This window comes from Crocuta crocuta, unplaced genomic scaffold, assembly GCF_008692635.1.
Source record: "Crocuta crocuta isolate KB4526 unplaced genomic scaffold, BGI_CrCroc_1.0 scaffold64, whole genome shotgun sequence".
NCBI lineage: Eukaryota > Metazoa > Chordata > Mammalia > Carnivora > Hyaenidae > Crocuta > Crocuta crocuta.
The window spans coordinates 13592276-13606470 of NW_027530640.1; the positions used below are offsets into that span (position 1 = coordinate 13592276).

The following is a 14195-nucleotide window of genomic DNA, read 5'->3' on the forward strand; positions in this document are numbered from 1 at the left end:
GGTGGTCTGGATGGGAGGAACCCAAAGGGGTGGCGTTGTGCGGGAATACAGGCAGGGGAGGGGGTTGCAGAGGCCTGGCTCAGGCCGGCGCGGAGGAGGTGCGGACGCTGACTCAAGCGCGATTCTTGAGCCGACCGCCGGAGAATTCCGTCCCATCTCTCTCTGCAGTGTCCTTGGAAGGGACGGAAGCGCAGGACAAGCTGGAAAGGGGAACGCTCTGGGCGTCTGGGAAGCAGGATCAGGGTCGTGGAAGAGGGCTTGCGCAGCCGCCTTCTGGCACCCCTGCCCCGGACCAGCACCCGTGACACGGACAGCTCCTTGGTTGGGTAGGGGGGTGGGGCCGGACCTCCGAGGCTTGTTGGTTTTGGGTCCTGAGGACCGATTTCCTATCCCTCCCCCCGTCCCTAGCTACAGCCCCCTAACCCCAGAAGGCGCCCTGGCCCGCGCTCGCCCCCCAGGGCCTCATGTCGGAACCACAGCCTATCCTGGAGCCGCCCCAACATGGGCTGTACATGCTCTTCCTGCTTGTGCTGGTCTTCTTCCTCATGGGCCTTGTAGGCTTCATGATCTGCCACGTGCTCAAGAAGAAGGGCTACCGCTGCCGCACGTCGAGGGGCTCGGAGCCTGATGATGCCCAGCTCCAGCCCCGTGAGTGAAGAACCCAGAACCTGGCTCAGTCACCTTTCTCCCATACCCTTCACCTCACACCTCCTTTTGCCTTCCTGGCCAAGAGACCCAGGCCAAACTCTTACCATGCGTTCAGGGAGGCTTAATGATGCTTTCTTGAGTCTGCAAGTGGGAAGACACCATCCTGAAAGCAAGGCTAGAAAAGGCAGGATGGGTGGGAAGGGCCCATTGTTGGTTGTCTTGGGCTCCCACTTATTTTCCCATCTTTACTGCCCTGACTCCTGAAATCCTAACATGCAGCATGATGGCAAACAGACAAAGGGATAGGTCTTGAGCAATAAGCCACAGAAGCCACCAGGTAATGTCCACCCAAAGCTGACTCATTTCCTGCTTCCTTGCCAACCTCTCATCCTTCAGCTGAGGACGATGACATGAATGAGGACACAGTAGAGAGGATTGTTCGCTGCATCATCCAAAATGAAGGTGGGTGTAGGCTGGCCCTTTGCTCTCCCAGCCCCACACCCCTCCCCAGTCCTCACTCAACTTTCTCTTGCCCTGACCTCCACCTCCACTGACTCCCTCTTTCTTCTCCTCCCAGCCAATGCTGAGGCCTTGAAGGAGATGCTGGGGGACAGTGAAGGAGAAGGGACAGTGCAGCTGTCCAGGTGAGCTGGAAACAAGGGCCAGCATGACTTAGCTTGCTTTGGAGAGTACCCTCTCCTCCAGCACAATCCTTTCCCAATATCTTCGCATGTTTGGGCAGGGGGAACGCATAGCTGACTAACCTATAGGAAGGAAGAAGTTTTGTAGGAATCTGAGTTCCTTCAAATTATACTTCCCATCTGGATATCATCAAGCCTAACATTCATCCCTTGTGCTACTCTTTTGGGTTAAACATTGCCCGCTTTATAGCAAACGACCCTGGGAAGGAGAACACATGATCACTAACATCTCAATATTGCATTTATTAGATAAATACAAGAGTGTTGGGGCCTGGGGAAAGTGAGGCATCTGATGTTTTAAGAAGCACAAAGGACAGGAGCAAATGGAACAGGAAAGGAAATGGTAATGTCACTCCTGCTCCCCTCTTTCCTATTGTCCAGCATGGATGCTACCTCCAGCCTGCAGGACGGAGCCCCTTCCCATCATCACACAGTGCATCTGGGGTCTGCTGCCCCTTGTATCCACTGTAGCCGCAACAAGAGGCCCCCACTTGTCCGTCAGGGACGCTCCAAGGAAGGAAAGAGCCGCCCCCGGCCTGGGGAGACCACTGTGTTCTCTGTGGGCAGGTGGGATAGAAAGCCCCAGGGAAAGGGGGTTTGAGGTGGGAGCCCCCGTGATCAGGCACCTGATTCCAAAGATGGTCCCCAGCTCTGTTCTCCTAGACTGTGAACTACAGCAGTAGTCAGGCTATGCAATATGCCCCACCATCTGGGGAGGTCTCCCCTGCCCTTGGCTAGAAGGAAGTAGCTATGAAACCCAGGATGCCCCTAGCTGAAGGGAAGCCAAGCAGCCTCTGAGTTGTGGTCCTAAGCCCCAGTGTTCTCTCCCTTCCCAGGTTCCGGGTGACACACATAGAGAAGCGCTATGGACTACATGAGCATCGTGATGGCTCTCCCACGGACAGGAGCTGGGGGTCTGGTGGAGGGCAGGACATAGGGGGTAGTCAGGGGTCTGGGGGAGGGCAGCCCAGGGCAGGGACACCTGCCGTTGAGAGCCTGCCCCCTGAGAGGCCACAGCCCCTGGCCCATGCCAGTCCCTCAGTGCAGAATGGAGGACTCAGAGACAGTAGCTTAGTCCCTTGTACACTTGAGGGCAACCCTAGAGCCTCTGCAGAGCCAATGCTAGGGGCTGGAGGGAAGGGCCCAAGCCCAGGACTGGCCAGTCGAGAGGCAGTTGGACAGCCAAGCAAACTGGACACCACAGATCACCAGGTATGAAGACATGGGCAGGGCTATGGTGGGCTTAGCTCTTATTGCCTTCTACCCTGGGTTGTGGGGGGAGGTGTCACTGATATGACCCACATCCTGTTCTCCCATTATTGACCATTTCTCTCTCATAGGTGTCCCCACCAAGAGGCACAGGGGGTGTGTGAGGTGAGTCTGCCTGGGCCCAAAGTCATATAATCTCATCCTCCCACCCTCTACTTAAATTACCTAAGCCCATTGGCTCTCTGCACTCCCAGGGTTGGCCTTTGCTACACATTCTTTGGTTTAGTGGTGGGGAGTGGGCATGTGCCCCAGGAGATAGGGAAGGTCCTGTAGCCCCTGGGTAAAAGCTGAGACACAGCTTGAATAGGAAACAACACTGTTACCCTTCCTCTCCTTCAAGCCTCCTTCTTCATTGTGCTGATGGAATACCAGCTGGCAGGGCCAGGGGTGGGTGGGCATGAAGGCCCTCCTCTTCACTGGACAGCACTGCCCCCAGCTGAGGAACCAGCTCTACTTCCACCTGGAGTTGCATGGTCTCAGGCTGGGGGACCCCCGTCCCTCAGTCTCTTTCACTTCCCCTGCCTGCCAACAGGCCGCCTGACCCCTTCCCCATCACCTAGCTCCATGTGCTAGAGCGTGGCAGCTGGGAGCAGGCCCCTGCCCTTGGTGGGCCCCTAAAGCAATAGCACCATAGGCCCCCTGCCCTCTTGGCACAAGAGGCCCAGGCCCTGGCTTGGGCTTAGTGCCCTTTATTCACTGTCAATAAATCTGCTCAGACCATTACAGCTGTTTTGCATACTGGCTCCAGCTCCTTTTGACAGGCTTGCTCCTGTCCTAGCCCTCAACCCCAGTGGCCATGGCATCTGGAGTGGGGTGGGTCACAGAGCCAGGGTGGAGACACAGATGGGCTGGAGCAACTCAAGACTTTGGAGAATGGTTTCCAGCCCCAGGGATTTCAGGATATTTTACCCCCCAAGAGATGGGGTGGTGGCAGAAGAAAAAGGCGGAGTTCCAGCCCTAGAGATAGCAGGAGGACAGTAAGGGGTGGGGGGGAGTGAGTTCCAGCCCTAGAAAGGGGGAGAAGGAAAGTTTCTACTCCCCGAGGTGAGAGTAGAAATGGGGAAGACTCCGGCTTTTGGCTTTGTCACTTCAGATCATTGAGAGGGTGGTCTCTGACATCATGGAAATAGGGACAGCAGCATCACTGGGGGACAGCAATCCCCTGGCTTCAGGTGAGAGGATCTGGGTGGCCAGGATCCGGGGCTTTAGCTGGTGGGGGAGGCGGTGGACGCATCTGTAGGGAACACACAGTCAGTGCTCCAGAAGCCTCCCTTGGGGATATCCCTGTCCATTCCCTCAACCCCCTAGACAAAACAGGACAAATTGGAATGACACGTCTCCTCCAAGGGAGGGGCCCTTACCGGCCTGAGTCGAGGTGCCATCATGTCCAGGGGTCCAGGGCATTCCAGGTCTTGGTCTACAAACAAGAACCACAAGTCAGTCTTCAGGTTTTGTTTTGTTCACTGCTGCATCTCCAGCACTTACAACAATGGCACTAAGTGTTCGTTGTATTAATGAATAGTCACTAATCTGAGCCATAAAATCCATCAGTCCATCTATTCTCAACACTTATTTGTCACCTGCTGTATCATCAGCCCTGTGCAAGGTACCAGAGAGGGGGAAATGGGATTCACAGCACTCCCACTCCCAATGGCTGTGTCAGGGACCTAAAAGTGAAAAACCAACAAACAAAATGAATGACTGAGTGCTAAATCCTTCCAAGTGAACTACAGGTATAGGAGGTGCAGAAAATGCTCACAGGGACCTCTAGAATCAGGGACAGAGGCTCCATGAAGAAAACAGAAGCACCAGAAGGTTTCAGAAAAGATAAAACACTGGGGGAATCTGGCTAATTTGTCAAATATTCATCATGAGAAAACAGCTACTACGTGCATGCGTGCTAATGCTAGGCCCATCTTTCTAACGCTGACAACAATTCAGTGAGGTAGGGACCTTTCTCCTCACTCTGTAAATAGGCCCAGGCAGGTTACATATCTCTCCTGAAACTACACACTGGGAAGTCACAGGCAAAGTCTGAACAATGCACCTGCCTCCAAAACCCAAGTTCTTCTCCCCGTCATGCTTCTGTGAGCCTCAGGGAGGAGGTTCCTGACGGCAGGCAGAGAAGTCGAATGTAACCTTGCTCCTTCTTCCCGTCTCTTCTGCGCCCAGAGCCCCCAATGCCCTCTACTCACCCACAGGCAGCACAGGTATAGGGGCTCCATCCAAGGCACAGGTGGGCACAGGAGGTGAGAAGTTGGGAGGAGAAGGGGATGGCAGCATCTGGGAAGGAGAGGCACACAGAGTTATTCCTGGTATATAGGACAGTTTCATCAACTTTTCCTCTTGTCTTGTCTTCAATGCCTGTCCCATCACTCCTCAACATCACTCCTCGATTTGGACAGTGGCCAAATGCTTATATCCAGGTAGGGGCTGTAGCTAATATACATTTCAATAGCCAATATCTACTGACCCTTAACTATCCCAGACATTCTGCTGGCACTTCGTATACACTAATTAATTCATTCCTCACTGCCATCCCATCGAGTAGGGATTTTTATGTTTTCTGTGTTAGAGGTGAGACTCAGATTAAGCTATCTATCCAAAAGAATGGAGCCAGTTAGTGGTCAAGTCCTGACTAGAACTGGCTCCCCTGACTACCACGCCAAGGCTCTTCCTTGTCACCATAGGTACCATATATTAAAGAACCTCCTATGGGTCACTTGTGCTAGGAGCTTCACCTCCATTATCTCTAATCATGACAGGAGGGCTGCTGATGTACGTATTATTACTCTGTTTTACATGTGAAGACAAAAGCACAGAGGTTATATTGCTTCCCAAGGTAATACAATAGGAATCCGAACTCAGATGTACCTAGCACTAAAGTAGGACCACCAAATTCTTATGAAGACAGCCTGGGTTTCCCTCTTCTCTGCCCAGCCAAACTCCTTGGGGAGGCCCAAGCCACTATAGGAAGTAAACCTGGAGAAGGGAGGGGGCATTAAGATGAATATGGGGCCTCATTGGAGTGGGAGGGTCAACCCAGAGGTGCCTGGTGATCCAGAAAGAAGGAAGCCTCACCTGTTCAGGATCTGAGAGTTCAGGGGGCCCTGGGGGACCAAGCAGCTCCTCCACTAGCAGGGAGGGGAAGACTCCAACATGGCCCCCAAATTCTCCCCTCCAGAAGCCATCATCCACTCCATCCTGGGCCCTGGGCAGCAGGCGGATAAGCGCCCCCTCGGGGAAGCTCAGCTCCTCTGCACTCTGTCCTGTGTAGCTGTATAGGGCACGGGCCAGGAAAGCTGCAGAAGCCCAGGAGAGATGTTGAGGGGAGTTGATGGGCAGTAGTGCCCCAGGACCATGACATCCCAGGGCCCAACCACTTGAGATCCCCTGACCCCTAATTTCCCATTCTCACCTGTGGGCTCTGCCCCCGAGGGGTTGTCGCTGTCATGGCCACTCTCAGGGAAGGAGAGGTCCGGGAAGTTGAGATACCGCTCAGGGACAAAGCCTACCTCGCCGTGCTGGTTTCGAGCCTGTTTGCCCAGCAATGTGAACAGATAACAGACTTGCCTCAGTAGTCCGTGGCCCTAGCCCTCCTCCTTAAGCTTCTAGCCTTGTCTGGCTGGATCCTTGCAAGCCACAGAGACACCCTTCCCACTGCACTCCCCCACTCAAACACTACCAGGATCAGAATCTAAGGTCCATACCCACCTTGACCCATTCGTCAGCATCTCCCTCTTCTATGACCTCCAGCCACTCGCCCTCTGTGATGGTCAGCTCATCATCACGCCCTGCCTGGGCCCCAGAAGGAAGAATTCAGAACTTGGCTGTCTCCCATCCCCACCTGTCTCTCACCACCCCCCTACCCACCTGATACCTGATAGCCAAACACCACATGTGCAGGGCAGGGAAGGGGCCTAGTGGCCAAGGCTGTGGGGGCAGGTTCCTCAAAGAGCTCCCCTGTCTCCTCACATTCCTCAAAGTCCGAGAGCTCAGCATCCTCAGCCTGGAGGGGGCAGACAACAGACATCACTGGGGGCCCCACACTCAAGTGTTTTATCTCCCATTTCATCTCTCACTACTCCATTCTTTCCTTAAGGAACACTGGCAGATCATTCCCCAAGGTGCCACATCCATCTATCAACCCCCATGTATCAAAAGCAAAATCACCACAGAGCAGGGTAACACCAAAAACAACTACAGAATTTTAGTCCTGAGTGCTTACTCTGTGCCCGGTACAACACCAAACATCTTTTGTATATCGCCTCATTTAATCTTCATAATAACCCAGTGATATTTTGTATAACTGAAAACCTCAGCTTGCTTATGAGGAAACTGAGGCTCAGATGGTTTAAGTCACGTTCTAAGGTCACACAGCTAGTAAATAGAGTGGCTGGTGCTCAAACCACTTATAATCTATACTTAGAACTTAGTTCACAACCACTGTCCTATATAAATAAAACCTTGGGTTATGATAAACTTGTTTTCTCAGTGTTCTGCACAACGAGCAAATATTTCTAATAATGAACTTGATAAATGAGCGATGTCTTGCGATATAAGTCTTATGTGACGCCTAGTGTCACAGGATCACAACTGAGCCAATGGTTCTTGAAATTCACTTTGCTATACAAGTGCTTTGGATTACAAGCATGTTTCCGGAACAAATTATGCTCCCAAACCAAGGTTTTACTGTACTCATGATAAAAGTTCACTGACACTCTATGCTACAAACTACACAAAAAATTATACTTTTGTCACTCAAGCTGCACAAAATCCTCTTTGACTTAAGCACTCTTGTGATCCCCATTTAACAGGGTCTTCCCTCCACTGGGGAGTTCTACCCTTTAACTTCCTGGGGGTGTATGGGTACACAGCAAAGGGTGCTCACGGTGGGAGAGAGGTCTCTCTGGGACAGCCGGGCCTCACTGAGCCGTCGCTCCTGCTCCACCTCATCCTGGGCCTGGGTCATGGCTGGTTTCAGCCAGCGCTGCACATCTAGGCCAGCTCCTTGCAGCAGGGCCAGCCGAGCAGCCCCCTTCACCTGGCTCACCTGGCATGGGGAAGAGAGATCAATCACGGCTATGGGTGGGCCTGCCTTTGGGAGGTAGGCGGAGCCTTCCCGACTTTGTCCACCTTCGGCCTCCTGCCTCCCACTCCCCACCATCCAGAGAGGGCGGAGGAGGAGGTTGTTATGTGTGGAGGTGGGATCTCTGTGGTCCTAGCCACAGGGCTACTTCTCACCTGGGCCCGCCGGATGCTCTCCCTCACTTCCTGTAGCCGCTGTTCTATGCCTGCAGCCTCCCGCTCTGGAGCCTGCTGTCGTCTCTGCTCCAGCCGCTGCAGCACCTGGTTGGGAAAGCAGAGGATGGGGTGGGTAGAAATACTACGGGAGACAACTTACTATGGACATGGCACTTTGCTACTTGCTTCACATGCATTACGTCATTTAGTCTTCCCTATGAGGTGGCTATGATTATTAATCACACTGTAATGATAAGGAAACTGAGGTCCAGAGAGGTTAAGTCACTCCCTTATTCAGGGTTATATAACTAGGAAACAACAGAGCAGGATTTGAACCCAGGTGGGTCTAGCTCCAAAAGCAGTGCTCTTAACTACTGTGCCACACTATTGGCTTAAGATACCTTTCCTTCTCCTCCTGCCTGCAGCCCTATGACATCCCATTGATTCCAGGGTCCCCATCTCTCGGCTCTTCCTGCCCACCCATGACACCTGCACCCCCCAACTCACCCGATGCCCATGGTTCTGGATCTTGTAGTCTCGGGCAGCTCGGCTTGTCCAGCGCTGAACCTCTTTCTCCAGGCTACTGTCCCCAGCCATGCCTCCTGTGTCTCCTTCCAGCTCCAAGGCACACACCTGCATGAACAATGAACACAGGTGCTGTGAGGAGGACATGATGTTGCTCCTTCACTACAGTCTCCTCCTTTTTCTTCTCTCTGTCCTGATCTCCAAGGACAAAGAGGTGAGGGCACACACACTTATGTCTATGGACATAGGTGTGCATTCCTGTTGACACAAAGACAAAGAGTGTCCCCAAAATGGGATCTGGGCTGAGGGATAGAGATGGAATGAGGAGGATAGTGCAGTGAAGGACCAGAAAGGTGGGATAAAATATGTTTATTTGTATCCTGGTGGGAGGGAGGTGAACTAGAGTTCTGAAGCCACTTAACAGTCACTAAGTTATTACCGGGACAAGGATGATGAGGGAGGAGGACTAAACCACTGTCCTTTTTACATGTGGTTTGGTTCCAATGAACAGAGAGGTCTCACCTGATCAGTCCCAGCAGGCTGAAACTCCTGAGGCGGTGTGGGGGAAAATACTCCAGGCTCCTGAAGAAAGAGCTTCAGATCCTGCTCCCAGCTTACCTGGGGGTTGTAAAAGGTCACTGTAGGCACTCACTGGTAACCTCTCCAAGTCTGTCCCCAGCCCCCTCTTAGAAGAAGGTGAGAACAAAAGGAGCAGACATTCAGTGCGTGGTCTGTACTGAAAGATCAGGGGAAAGAGGATCTCTAGGGATGTCTTACAGGGCACAGCCCTCACCTGGGAGGTCGCCTGCGCTCCCCGGTGGGCATGCTCCAGGGCCAACTCTGCAGCTTCCAGCTCGGTGCGGCTTAGCAAGGTCAGGGGATCCCTCAGGTGTTCCAACAGCTCGCTGACAAGGGCCTAGAGAGAACCCCAAGATAATGACATTACCCTTCCCCCAGCATCTACTGCAAAGTAGGCTCTCTGCCCAGGTTTAGATCGGTGCTGGGCATGAGGAATTGGAAAGAGGGAAGGAATGAGACATTATTACTGCTTCTAATAATAGACCCTCACGTATGCACAGACCTTAACAGTTTAAAAAGCATTTTCAGATCCATTTTCTCCCCTGAGCCCCATGACTCTACAAAGTAGGCAGAGCAGAAGTTATCGCTGATGAGGGATTCAGAGGGGTTAGTGATCTGCACAATGTCATACAGTCAGCTAGAACCAGAACCAGAACCGAAGGATGTCTCTTCTAACCCACTCAAAGCAGTCTAGGTCCCTAGCACCACCCAGCCTGGTGGTGGTAGGAAGCAAGGACAGGCCCTCCCACACACCCCTCACCCCTCCACTGAAAGGCAGGGTATCTGGGCTTGGACTGGCCTTGAGCAGGGCTGGCAATTCCTCCTGGTAGTAGTGGTCAAGGTGGGCATTGGTGGCCACCAAGTTAAGCAGGTACTCATTGCGAGCTGCTCTCAGCTGCTGGGAGTACTGGGCTGACTGGGCAGATAGCTAGGAAGAGAAAATACATGTCAACAGGGAGTCCTAGACCCTTGGGGTCCTTCTAAGGCCAATCCAATCCAGAATGGATTCTCACGTTATTGAGTGCTTACTATGCACCTGGTGCTATACTGAAACTTTTGTACACTCACAACTCCTGCTCAAAATGCTCTGGTGGCATCTAGGTTCATTTAAAATAAAATCCCAACTGCTCCTTACTGTGGCTTCCCAGGTTCCACATGAGCTGGTCCCTGCAGCCTCTCTGACCTTTTTTCACAGTACTTGTTCCCTTGCTCACAGTGCTCCAGCCACTCTGGTCTTCTTTCAGTTCCTCCATCTATTGCCCACAAAGCTATTCCCATCTCAGAGCCCCTGCACTCACCATTTCCTCTCCCTGGAATGTTCTTCTCCTAGATCTTTGCATGACTGACTCCTTCTTGACAGTCAGGCCATGGCTTTCTCTCTAAATCACACCGTTACCCTTTATCATAGCACCTTGTTTTGTTTTCACTTAATCTGATTGTTTATTTGCTATCTGTCTGCCCTTCACCAGATTCTGAAGGTAGGAACTTTATAAAGTCCTCAGTAAATGTCCTTTACTGTGGTAAAGGAATAAAAAAGAAACATACTATTTTCATGTTACAGATGAAGAAAATGAGACTCAGAGAGATCAGGTTAACCAAGGTCAAGCACTGAAGATGTAAGGAAGCCTGGATTTGCCCCAGTCTCTCAGATTTATGCCCGTGGTTTGCGGACCATGAGACTACTCTGCCCACCTCTTTCCTGCCCCCACTCATATCCACATCTCCCAAACCTTGGTGCTGAGTTTCTGGAGGCTGGTTCGAGTGTGGAAGAGCCCATGGTCACTTCGGTTCAGTCTGTGCAGGCAAGGGAGAGAAGTCAAGTTTAGGCTCGGCTGTCATGCCTTGGATCCCCCCCTCCTGCCAGTCTTCCAAACTCCCCATGACCCCACCTCGCCTGGACATCAGCTGCCTTCTCCTGTGCCAAGGCCCACACACGTTCCCGCTGCCCATACAGCTTCCGACTTCGGCTCAGCTCCCGGACAGACTGCAGCACCTCACTTTGTGCCCTCTGGAGGTTCTCTGCTCCCTAGGGGCATGGACACACAGAGTCCTGGCCCTGACCACCTCCAGCCACAAGCCAGCCCTTCCTTCATCCCATCCACACAGACATACCTTCCTAAGCACCTGCTCCTTGGCACTCCGCCCTGTGCCCCCTGCCAGGTCACGGTATCGGTCAGATGCCTGGAGCCGGGCTTGGCCCCCAGCCACGGTGGCATCCAGCAGGCAGCGCCAGGCACCAAACACCATCCTGCCTCTCCCCAGAGAAGGTCTGTATTGAGGAGGAAACCACTGCAAAGCTTCATGAGACCCCCCCCCCCTCCAACCCCAACACCATAGAAGACAGAGTGCTTTCCCATCCCCCTTGTCTGGGAGCCTATCAATCGAACAGCCCATTAGCTCAGCCACAAGGATCACTCATGCCCTCTGCCTGCACCCACAGTGTCCTTGCTGGGTCAGCTCCTCTCCGGCTGCTGTGTCAGCTCTACCTGCAGCTCACGTGCCCTACCCCCTCACTGGCTCTTTATTCCCATAGATTCCTGAGATTGAGCTCCTCATCTCTTCTAGGTTCCCTGACCTCCCCACTCCATGGGACCCACCTGCTGTCCATCTCCCCACTCCGGTGACCTTCCCTCTTCAGGAATGGCCCAGCCAGTTTCTGAAGTGCCTGGTGGGAAAGTCATCACAGACCCAGTTACCTCTCAAAGACTCTCACCAACTGGGAAAATATGGGATCAGAGTATAATATATATTATGTGGCACTCACTTTGCTAAGTGCTTTACGTGCATTAACCTATTCCATCGGTACAACAACCCTACATGAAAGTACATTTATTATTTCCATTGTACAGAGAAAGATATCAAGGCCAGGAAAGGCTAAATACGTTGTCCAAGGTCACACAGCCAACAAGTAGAACAACAAAGATCTGACACACATCTTTTTAATTCTAGGCCTTTGCTCTTGACCAGAACAGGAGTATGTGTGGAGAGACAATGCTGGTGGTTTAAAGGAGGCTAGAACAAAAGGGAAAGACTGGAGAAAGGAGTTCCATACCTGCCCATACTCGCGTTCAATGGTTGCCCTCTGCTTGCTGTAGGACCTGTGGAGATTAGCGGGGCCGAGTGGTGGTGACAGTTTAGTCCTGTTCTCCCACCCTCAATCCTCTCCTCAGCCTGGGCAGGAGGAAGAGGGGAGCCAGGCCTAGAGTGTGAGTACACCAGGAGGAAATGAGACTGAAGAGTCCTTGAGATCACCTCAGGCAGCTGCAACCCAGAACAACCTCACCTCGTTGCTCAGAGCCTCAGCAGGATCCTCCCCACCCCTGGAGAACCATCATTGGGCTTGGAGGTGAGGACTGATGGGGGCCTGGACACATTGTCCTCCAGCCTTCCAACAGGTCTGGAAGAGGGAGGGGAGATTCTGCTCTAAGCTTGACTGTGTGGTGGAGGGAGTGGTGTGGAGTCAAGGGGTTTCAGGAAGGGTCTGTGCGGGCTTCTGTGTCTTGGGTTGAGAGGAAGAAGTCCTATCTGGTATCTGGAGAGGCAGGCCGAGAGTGAGGGCCGGTAATGGGCAGGGCGGAGAACTCTTCACCCCCTGCGCCTCCCCTCCCGGGTCCAGAGCCGAAGGACTTAGGTTAGAAGAGAGGCGGGGCGCGCAACGGCGAAGGTGGGGGGTACGTGGAGGGGATCAGAGGGTACCTGATGTCCTCCAGCAAATCTGCTTCCCTCTGCTGCCGGGTCTGAAGGATGCTCAGCTGCTCCAGAAAGCGAAGCTTTACCTCCTGGGCCGGCTTCACCTGTGAAGATAAGATGAGAGTGAAGACCCCCGGCGAAAACACTCCGCGCAGGGAGCGGCGAGGGGGCGGGACCGGGGAGGAGCTGGGCTGGTTCCTGGGTTACTTCTGGTTAGGCCCTGAACCCTTACAACTCCTTGTCCCCTACTGTGGGTCCGGAGCCCCCTTGACTCCCACCATTCCGCCAGCCCACCAGGAGTCCCCGTTCCCAGGCCAAGCTCACTTTTCGGGGCGGCGGCTGCATCTCTGCTCCGGCCAAGGCAAGCGACTCGACTCCGGAACTCGAGGAAGCCCCGCTCACGCCAAAGCCCCGCCCCGGACCTGGCCCAGCTCCGCCCCCGTCCCGCCCACGCCTGGTCCGACTTCGCACAGGGCTACGAAGCGCGAAGGTGCCGAGGAGAAACCAGATCAACTTCTGTTACTACTGCGAATACTCCGGAAAGGGTCGGAGCTGCCGAGTGGACGCCGCGTCTTCTGCGCGGTAGGGTAACCCTAAGTTTCTGAGTCAAGACGCCTGGGTTCTATTTCTAGTAGAGCCACTGACTCAGCCTTTAATTATTTCTAATCATTCATTTACATATGTAGATCTCCGGTCCTGGCGCGAAGGATGACGGATGGCAAGGAGGAACTCAGTCTGTGACCAGGGAAACTGAGTCACTGGATGCCTGAGCAAAGATGCTTCTGACAAAGGAAACAGGACTGGTCTCAGACCTTTCCCAGATTCCCACAGAACTGGAAAAGCCAGCGTGAGTGGCGGTGAGAAAATTGCCTGGAGCCAGGAAGAAACCAGTCCCAGAGGGAAACAGGTATGTCTCGGGGTGATGGAAGCTAAATGGTACTCGTGAGTGGATATAAGCAGGGAGATGGGTGTGGGACCTTGTGGCCCAGAAGGCCCCTGTCACCGTTAGGGTCTACCTTTCAGGTTCTGCACCGCAATCCTGTGGCCCCAAACTCCAGATTCATATTTCCAGCAACCCACTGACACCAGCACTTGTATATCGAATAAATACCTCAAACTTTTAAAACTGCTCCTTCTACCTGATCCTTCCCAAGTTATCTTCCCCAGATAAAATACCAAAGGACACCTCTCTCCATCCAGTTAGGAAAGTCTGAAACCCAGAGTCAGTGTGCCCTTTTCTCATACCCCTACATTCCATCTGTTAGCAAGTCCCATAGGTTCTATTTCTAAAATATCTCTTATTGATCATCTTCCTTCAATTTCCAAAACCATCAACCTAGTTCAAACCCCATTATCGGTTTTCTGTCTAATATCTGGTCTTTTGCTCTCCCCCCCCCCCAACTCCTGCCATGACCCATTGTTCACAAAATAGCCAGTGATTTATCTTTAAAAAAGAAAAACTAAGATCTCATCACTCTCTTCCTTAAAACTTCTCAGTTGCTTTAGAATAAAATCCAAACAGCTTAGCATGGACTGCAA

At 52.8% G+C, this 14195-nt stretch overlaps 2 protein-coding genes across 4 annotated transcripts in view; one reads left to right on the plus strand and one right to left on the minus strand.

The window, feature by feature from the left end:
- The window catches only part of RELL2 (RELT like 2), a 4151-nt gene extending 810 nt beyond the window's left edge, over positions 1-3341 (plus strand). Inside the window, exons 2-9 of one of the 2 annotated variants that reach the window (XM_077768822.1) lie at positions 169-326; positions 409-648; positions 1045-1110; positions 1226-1292; positions 1731-1916; positions 2186-2561; positions 2690-2723; positions 2959-3341. In XM_077768822.1, coding sequence (XP_077624948.1) covers positions 465-648; positions 1045-1110; positions 1226-1292; positions 1731-1916; positions 2186-2561; positions 2690-2722 — 912 coding nt within the window. In that variant the 5' untranslated portion in view covers positions 169-326; positions 409-464 and the 3' untranslated portion in view covers position 2723; positions 2959-3341. The remainder of the gene's footprint in view (positions 1-168; positions 327-408; positions 649-1044; positions 1111-1225; positions 1293-1730; positions 1917-2185; positions 2562-2689; positions 2724-2958) is intronic. The other variant, XM_077768824.1, reaches the window with a different exon arrangement.
- Positions 1573-13063, minus strand: FCHSD1 (FCH and double SH3 domains 1). 2 transcript variants are annotated; one of them, XM_077768825.1, is made up of 20 exons: positions 12981-13063; positions 12663-12760; positions 12019-12064; positions 11564-11631; positions 11079-11214; positions 10856-10992; positions 10697-10760; positions 9766-9894; positions 9181-9303; positions 8910-9005; positions 8370-8495; positions 7863-7967; positions 7510-7671; positions 6499-6627; positions 6333-6416; positions 6037-6154; positions 5700-5920; positions 4814-4901; positions 3980-4035; positions 1573-3852 (listed from the first exon to the last, which is right to left on the minus strand). In XM_077768825.1, exons 1-20 carry the CDS (start codon positions 12999-13001, stop codon positions 3787-3789), a joined length of 2073 nt encoding a protein of 690 aa, XP_077624951.1. In that variant the 5' UTR covers positions 13002-13063; the 3' UTR covers positions 1573-3786. The 2 variants fall into 2 exon arrangements, with proteins under 2 accessions (XP_077624951.1, XP_077624952.1); XM_077768826.1 differs by having other exon boundaries at positions 11079-11235.
- Positions 13064-14195: the final 1132 nt, after the last annotated feature.

Excerpts from the sequence above, each read along its gene's own strand:
- FCHSD1 (XM_077768826.1), bottom strand. The coding sequence starts at position 13,001 with ATGCAGCCGCCGCCCCGAAAA. Across the intron at positions 12,761-12,980 it reads TGCAGCCGCCGCCCCGAAAA|GTGAAGCCGGCCCAGGAGGT; the intron begins GTGAGCTTGGCC and ends TTATCTTCACAG. Across the intron at positions 9,895-10,696 it reads TCCAGAAACTCAGCACCAAG|CTATCTGCCCAGTCAGCCCA; the intron begins GTTTGGGAGATG and ends TTCTCTTCCTAG.